The sequence below is a fragment of the Bubalus kerabau genome, chromosome 5 (genome assembly GCF_029407905.1).
Source record: "Bubalus kerabau isolate K-KA32 ecotype Philippines breed swamp buffalo chromosome 5, PCC_UOA_SB_1v2, whole genome shotgun sequence".
In the NCBI taxonomy this organism is placed as follows: domain Eukaryota; kingdom Metazoa; phylum Chordata; class Mammalia; order Artiodactyla; family Bovidae; genus Bubalus; species Bubalus kerabau.
In genome coordinates this window covers 6601228-6609366 of record NC_073628.1, presented here as the reverse complement: position 1 = coordinate 6609366, position 8139 = coordinate 6601228, and the positions used below count along the sequence as shown (strand labels likewise).

The 8139-nt window shown below is 48.2% G+C and overlaps 1 protein-coding gene across 2 annotated transcripts; it reads right to left on the bottom strand.

Moving 5' to 3' along the window:
- Positions 1-784: 784 nt before the first annotated feature.
- Positions 785-4143, bottom strand: MRPL11 (mitochondrial ribosomal protein L11). 2 transcript variants are annotated; one of them, XM_055583317.1, is made up of 5 exons: positions 3923-4143; positions 3449-3544; positions 2668-2761; positions 2427-2586; positions 785-1056 (listed from the first exon to the last, which is right to left on the bottom strand). In XM_055583317.1, exons 1-5 carry the CDS (start codon positions 4043-4045, stop codon positions 951-953), a joined length of 579 nt encoding a protein of 192 aa, XP_055439292.1. In that variant the 5' UTR covers positions 4046-4143; the 3' UTR covers positions 785-950. The 2 variants fall into 2 exon arrangements, with proteins under 2 accessions (XP_055439292.1, XP_055439293.1); XM_055583318.1 differs by lacking the exon at positions 3923-4143 and adding an exon at positions 3681-3887.
- Between the last annotated feature and the right edge of the window lie 3996 nt (positions 4144-8139).

The following is an 8139-nucleotide window of genomic DNA, read 5'->3' as shown; positions in this document are numbered from 1 at the left end:
GATTACTCGAGGCTTTTCTTTTCCTGTAGGGTTTTTTCTAAGCTTTCCAAATCTTCTTGGTATAAAACCACATGCCTGGCACGTAACAGGTGCTTGGTAAATGTGAATCCCATTTCTCCCCGGACTCCTCTCTTCTCTGTGAGGACAGGAGTCCATTGTATTATGACTAATGGAAAACAAAAGGCCAGGTTCCAAGAACTTCTCCCACTGTGGGCAGGAACCTACTGATGCTTTGCTTCTTCTGCAGGTCTGTAGCCATAAACCCCACAGTATTCACATTTTGGTATCACCCGACTCTGAGTCAGGGTCAGTTTAATGGACAGGTCTGAGGCAGCCCTTGGGATCCAGGGCACTCTGTGTAGCAACTCTGCTTGGGGCTGTGATCTGAAGTCTTCAAAAGGGCCTGTTTCTGTGGAGGCTGTGAGTCCGCCAGAGACAGGAGGCCTTTCTGACGGAAGCAAGCCCTGCCCGCCCTGTCCATTCTCTCACCCCTGCTGCTGCTGCTAAGTCGCTTCAGTAGTGTCTGACTCTTAGCGACCCATGGACTGCAGCCTACCAGGCTCCTCCATCCATGGGATTTTCCTCTCTCACCCCTAGGAAGGCAGAAAAGACAAGATTTGCTCCTTCCTCTGTCTGGTCAGACCTTGGGCAAGTCGCTCTACCTGGCTGAACCTCAGACTACACATCTGAGAAACTCCTACTTCCCAGGGCAGCTAACGTCTGTCCATGCTGGCTGCTGTCAGCACCGTTCCCTTCCCTGGGGTCCCAAAGCAGAAACTGCAAGTGGATGGCAAAACATGTTTACTCAGGCTTGATGCTCTGATATACAGAATTTAAAAATAAATACAGTCAGAAAAATATAATCAGCTTGATGTGACCTCCCTTCCTCCTCTTGGGCACAGCCTTCTCAACTGGCCCCCTTTAAAATCCTAGAGGCTGGGGGACAGGAGTCACTTCTTGGCAGCTTCTGCCTGGGCTGCCAAATCCGCCTCTTTCTGAGCAGCCAGGAACAGGGCTCGCTCCTTCTGGAAAGCTGCCAGCTCTTCTGAACTGAGGCTGCAAGTACAGAGAAACACAGTGAGTGAGGGGCCGGTCACGGGTAGGAGCTCACAGCACCCACGTCACTGTCTCAGAGCCCCTCCCCGCTCCTGGACGTCCCAGCCCCATAGGTGTGTGTTAGTCGCTTAGTCATGTCTGACTCTCTGTGACCCCATGGACTGGAGCCCACCAGGCTTCTCTGTCCATGGGATTCTGCAGGCAAGAATACTGGAGTGGGTTGCCACTGCCTTCTCCAGGGCATCTTCCAAACCCAGGTCTCCTGAATTGCAGGCAGATTCTTTACCGTCTGAACTATAGGGAAGACCCTCCCAGCCCCCACACCTTTGCTCATCTCTCTTCTCTGCCAGGAGTGCCACTCTGCCATCACCTCTACCTTCTACTATTTTCTTAAATCCCTCCTTATCCTTGGAGGATTAGAACAGCTAAACCCCAATCCAGATTAACCTGCCCGCTCTCTGAGCCCAAAAACATTTTGTACAAAGAAGTCATCAGGTGGTACATGTACGTCTCTCAGAGCAGGGATCAGATTCATTCACTGCTGTATTCCCACAACAAGTAAAGATCGGAGCAAAGTAAATCCCACCCCTGCTCCATGCTTACCCCCGGTCCTCTTGGGAAATAACCAACCATCAGCCTTCGCATGGGGTGTGAAACCAGCAGCAAGAGGCCAGGGGAGGGCTGAGTGCTACCCCTGCTGTCATCTGGGCCACACGCTCTCCCACCCAACATCTCACCTTCCTGAGGTCTCCGAAGCCCCATGAGGAGCACTCTGTTGGCCTCAGGATCAGGTCTGGATTTGAGAACCAACTAGATCCTTTTGCCTCGCCTCCTACTATGTCCCACTCTGTCTCTAGTGTGATGCACCCAGATCACACTGAACTTCTCTGCTTCACTCTTTACCTGACATTCTTCACAGGGATTTTTCCACTTCTTGGAATGTTTGTCCCTAGTCCCTGACCTCCTTTCCCAGGGCTCTGCTTGGATGTCAACTGCTCTGCGAAGCCTTCACTGACACACAGGCAAAGTCAGGAACCTTACTCCCTGTTCTCAAGACACTTGTGGTTTCTTTGATCAGGGCTGACCATCCAGCAGTATAATGCTCCATTATGGATCTGCCTCCATCTCTGGACTGGGAGCTCCTTAAAAGCAAGGCCAAGCATAGCTACCTCCTTCCAGACTGTATCCAGGGTCCAGAACAGTCTAATACACATTGGGTGCATAACAATTATATTCCAAATGAATGAATGAGAATCTAAGATCCTTTAACACAGACGCTGACTCTCCCACTCAGTGGGACCTCAGCTTTGTCCCAGAGTCAAGAACTTTCCAGGCCCTTCTCTCACACTGAGCTTCCCCCAGATACTCACTCCTTCACCACACGAATACCCAGGGAACGGGCAGAGCCAATGATGGAGCGGACAACAGAGGACAGGGGCACATCTTGGAGGGCAAAGGCGTCATCCTGAGCTTTGACGCGGGCGATCTCATACACGTGCTTCAGTGTCACCAGGCCGGCCACCTCTTTCCCTGGGAGCAAAGCACAAGCAGCCCTTGTCACTGCTTCCTTCCAGAGCCCCCAGAAACCCAGATGCCCACCCTGACCCTTACCTGTGTTCCGGGCCCCCTTCTCAATCCCAGCGGCAGCCTTCAGGAAGTAGGAAACAGTGGGTTGGCCAATTTTTATTTCAAATGTTCGGTCAGGCTTAAGGGAAAAAAAGAGTTATGAGAATCCTCCTACCTGTCCCAAGCCCTGCTGCCCCAGCCCAAGGAGCTGCTAACTTCCTGCCCACCTCAGCTCACCTTCCTATGGTGCCCCTTTAACTGACCATAAAACCACAGGAAAAATAAACTTCTAACAAATGTCCCTGTCACCTCTATTCCAGGTCCAACTCTGCTCTGGAAGCCCTGGAAAGTTGGAGGGACAAAAAAAAATCTGCAACACGGTAGGGCGCACTCAGGAAAGATATGGTCTAGTCTCCACTGTGTAAAAGGGGAAAGGGGGGCCCGGCATCGAGAAGTGATTCTGGACTTCCTTGGTGGTGTCCAGTGCTTAAGAATCTGATTGTCAATGCAGGGGACACGGGTAAGATCCCTGGTCAGGGAAGGTCCCACGTGCCAACCTACGCTTGTGCACAACTACTGAGCCTGTGCTCCACAACAACAGAAACCCGAGCACCGCAACTGGAGACAGCCTGCAGGCAGCAACCAAGACCCAGCACAGCCAAAAATGGCCTCAACTACGACCCGGTGCAACCAAGTAAACAAAAATATATATATATTTTTTTAAAGAGATTTGCCCCAAGCGGGGAGCCAAGTAGCAACCCCAAGTGACCAGCTGCAGGCCTTGGGGAGAATAAGGAAATTGGGGATCAGAGTCCCGACTCCGCACCTTCACAAAAATCTTGGTAGGCAGAGGAATGCCTTCTTTGATGTCCTTGGTCTTCTCGTTGAACTCCTTACAAAACTGGTTGATGGAGACGCCTCGCTGTGAGGGAGGCAAAGAGGTAAGCGTGGGGAGGAAGGGCCGGGTTCCTTCCACCCAGCAGGCTCCATCCCTTCTCTCCTCCGTCTTCACGTCTCTAAGGCTACCCATCCTTTTCTCTCTACCCACATTCAACTACCATTTTATGTGCCAGATGATTCGTGTGCTCCATACCTCTCTGTCCTTTCAACAGCCCGCTGACGAAGGACGGAGGAGGCTGAGTCTCGAAGAGGTTGTATAACTAACCCAAGGCCATAAAGTGTGTGGGCAGCAGAGCCGAGGTTTGAAACGAGGCCGCCCTGGCCCAGTCCGCACCCTTCACCCGCGTACTAGATCCAACCCTCCCGCGCCTCCCCCGCCTGGTTTCTGCCGCGGCTGCACCTGACCCAGGATGGGGCCTAGAGGGGGCCCGGGCATGGCCTGGCCTGCCCGCAAGATGGTCCGGATCACGCCTTCGGCTTCGGGCTTCCTGAGAGCCCGAGTGGCCCGGCTTAGCTTCGACATAATGAGGAGTTCCCGGGCTTAGTTAACCTCAGATCTACACCAAGAGCGGGGCTCTGGGCGCCGCCATATTGGGTTAAAAGTCAAGGGTCCTCACGTTAGGGTAAGACAAATAAAGCTGACAAATAGCAGCGTTGACTCAATCCTTCCGCCCTCCAGCTGGTAAGACAAGGATGAGATGAAGCGGAAAAAAACTTTTTAACGTATTATCTTAAGACTGGGGAAGGACTCGAATGGCTCAGATACACATATTCCTCCTGGAGAGCACACAGGCAAGACCTCAGACGGCCAAGCTGGGAAGGGGACCTTAATGCCCGCACTGCATTGTGGGTATGGTAGTTTTGACCTAGTATGCCAATCCCACAGATTGCGGTGTTTTGGGGCGCCCTCTGCTGGATTTGGTGATAATCCCTGGGTTTTAAAATAGCCTGGAGTCGTCCTTAGGAAATGTCTTCACTTTCTGAGCCTGATTTCCTCACTTGTTGCTGAAAGGGAATATGGTTAAGAGCACGGACCTTGGAAACAAATCGCCTGCTTGCTTCTCTTGCTGGCTGTGAACTTGATCAAGTTATTTAACGTATGCTCAGTATCCCCCTCTGTACGATGGAGATTATAATATGTAGCACCTACACCTGGGATTGTTGTGAGGATTGAATGAGCAAAGTGCTTTAGTACACCTAGTCAGCAGGTGCACTTCACTGTACAATAAGGACAAAACCTTCAGAAAGCTGTTGTGAGGCTTAAGAGGCCAGAACACATTCGATACATCACCTGTGTCCAGTAAAATAAGCCATCACATCATCTTATTCTTTTTCTTTCTTTCTTTCTTTTTTTTTTTTTTTAGCATTTGCTATGTGCCAGGCATGATGTTAACTGCTTTAGGTCACTACTTACTACGTCCTCAGTCGTGTCTGACTCTTTGCAACCCCATGGACCGTAGCCCATGGGGTTCCTCTGTCCAGGGTATTTTCCAGCCAAGAATACTGGAGTGGGTTGCCATTTCCTCCTCCAGGGCATCTTCCCCACCCAGGGCTCGAACCTGTATCTTCTGTAGCTCCTACATTGGCAGGCAGATTTTTACCCCTGAGATACCTGGAAAGCCTGTTAACTGCTTTAAGGGTATTATTATCTTATTTAATCCTCACAATGGCATGAGACATTGTTTTATTATACTCTACAAATGGGGACTTCCCTGGTGTCTCAGATGGTAAAAATCTTTACAAATGAGAAATTGAGGCACTAAAAGAGGTCCCAGAACATATAACTGGTATGTGACAAGGCTGGGAAACAATTATCAGGATTATCTGATTCTAGACCTTGTGCTGTTCACCACAGCTCTGTACTGCCTCCTCTACTGAAATGAGATAATCCATGTAAAACCACATGGTAAACTGTGAGACACATCTATTTTAAATTCTGAATTCATGCTGGACTCCCTCTAATTAAGTGTGATTGTTCCTGCCTCTGATATCTGTCAAGTTCTTTATAACACTCGGCCTCATTAGCCTTATCAAGACTCTGGACCCAAGAAGGCTCTTTTGATTTACTTGCCATAAAACGTGGAGCACAGTAATTAACTTCCCTGTGCTTCCTGTCTTTAGGAGTAACATGGGGCTAAATATATACCTCCCTCACAGGAAATTAGTTAATTCAAGTAAAGCACATTGAAGAGGGCCTGGTCTGCACTTCATGCCTTGGGCCTAGAATACCCTGATGAGAAAAAAGAAGAGGAAAACAAGCTGTATATACAAAACAGCCTCTCATCTCTGCTGCTCCTTAATTTCACTTGTCTCACACTGGCTTGTATTTAATCACAGTTTCTGTTGAATAGCTTTCTAAGTATTTGGGGAGTTTATCTTGCCATCCTCTCTCTCCTGGCTTTCTGCACCCACTTATTCCACTGTGGTTCCTTCTGTGTTCTGTGACTTTAAGAGAAATGGGGGCGGGGCCTCGGATTTTGTTTGCTTGTTTGTTATTTTCGCCTTAACAATCATTGTTGTTTAGTCCCTCAGTCCTGTCCGACTATTTGTGATCCCATGGACTGTAGCTTCCAGGCTCTTCTGTCCAGAAGATTCTCCAGACCTGAATACTAGAGTGGGTTGCCATTTCCTTCTCCAGGGGATCTTCCCTACCCAGGGATCAAACCTGCATCTCCTGCTGAGAGAGTCAATTCCTAGGCAGGTTGATAAAAAGTCTGGGGTCCCAAAGGAGGAGAAAGGGGTCTGGGGCTCTCAAGGAGGAGTTAGGGGTCTGGAATTCTCAAGGAGAAGGAAAGGGCAAAGGTTTTTTTGTACATTAACTTAGTAAGGATTATATAACAATAATTATCCTGCTTGAGGACATGTTTCTCCTTCCTGAAAACCTTCTGACTAATTCTGTTATCGTTTTTTTAATTAAATTTATTTATTTTAATTAGAGGCTAATTACTTTACAATATTGTATTGGTTTTTCCATACATCAACATGCATCCGCCACGGGTGTACACGTGTTCCCCATCCTGAACCCCCCTCCCACGTCCCTCCCCATACCATCCCTCTGGGTCATCCCAATGCACCAGCCCCAAGCTTCCTATATCCTGCATTGAACCTGGACTGGCGATTCGTTTCTTACATGATATTATACATGTTTCAATGCCATTCTCCCAAGTCATCCCCCCGCCTCCCTCTCCCACAGAGTCCAAAAGACGGTTCTATATATCTATGTCTCTTTTGCTGTCTCCCAGACAGGGTTATTGTTACCATCTTTCTCAATTCCATATATATGCATTAGTATACTGTATTGGTGCTTTTCTTTCTGGCTTACTTCACTCTGTATAATTGGCTCCAGTTTCATCCACCTCATTAGAACTGATTCAAATGTATTCTTTTTAATGGCTGAGTAATACTCCATTGTGTATATGTACCATAGCTTTCTTATCCATTCATCTGCTGATGGACACCTAGGTTGCTTCCATGTCCTGGCTATTATAAACAGTGCTGCGATGAACATTGTGATACACATGTCTCTTTCAATTCTGGTTTCCTCAGTGTGTATGCCCAGCAGTGGGATTGCTGGGTCGTATGGTAGTTCTAGTTCCAGTTTTTTAAGGAATCTCCATGCTGTTCTCTAATCCTGTTATCTTAAAATGTATATTATGGGAGTGGGTCTAATAAGATCTTTACAACCTTGAGACATTCTTTTGATTTATTGTAAAAACCAATTAAAAAGTATATAATTCCCCCGCTAAGACTAGGGATGGGGGCACTCTCTGTCCCCCTTCTGATGTCTGTGTCAGAAGATTTCTCTGTCCTTTTCATACTTTAATAAAACTCTGCTATACAAAAGCTCTTGAGTGCTCAAGCCTGGTCCCTGATCCCAAAGCTAAATCTTCTTCGGAGATCACAAATCTGACACCGTTCACCGTAAGCTATCACTGCATTGCAGGTGGATTCTTTACCACTGAGCCACCAGGGAAGCCCATAGGACTTGATATATTCAATTTTGGAAGAACTAAAAGATTAATAAACTGGGGGGGAAAAAGACAGCCTTTCCCAGAGCAAGCCAAGCTAGGTAGCCTTTATCTCTGGATGCTTCACATCAGCCAGCTGATATTCACAAATTCATTTACAAATAAAGAAGTAAACCTTCCTGAATGAAGGAATCAGGAAGCAAATGGGCATGGTAGGTCCTCAGGAAACCAAGAATGTGGCCTGGCACAAACTGGGTACCAGTGGGTGAAATTTCCACTTCTTGTCAATGAAAGGACAATTGTGATCATTCCACCTCTTACAGATTATAAGGAAACAACTTCCTAGTCTACCTTTGCATATATGGTTGCCCAGAATGTTCAGTGGCCAAGGCAAGCCTGCACAGGTGAGTGGGGACCAGATCTCCTGGACCTTGTCAGCCTACTAAGGAGGGCAGCCTTGCAGTAGGGAGCCACTGAAGCTGCTGCTGCTATTGTGTAGTTGCTACGTTTGCGACCCCACAGTAGCCTTCCAGGCTCCTCAGTCCGTGGGATGTCCCAGTCCAGAATACTGGATTGGGTTGCCATTTCCTTCTCTAGGGGATCTTCCTGACCCAGGGATCAAACCCATGTCTCCTGCTTGGCAGGCAAT

Bases quoted from the DNA above. Each gene is read 5' to 3' on its own strand.
- MRPL11 (XM_055583317.1), bottom strand. From the start codon at position 4,045: ATGTCGAAGCTAAGCCGGGCCACTCGGGCTCTCAGGAAGCCCGAAGCC. The intron at 3,545-3,922 runs GTGCAGCCGCGG...CCTCCCTCACAG, and splicing joins TAGGCCCCATCCTGGGTCAG to CGAGGCGTCTCCATCAACCA. The intron at 2,587-2,667 runs GTAAGGGTCAGG...CTTTGCTCCCAG, and splicing joins GAAGGGGGCCCGGAACACAG to GGAAAGAGGTGGCCGGCCTG.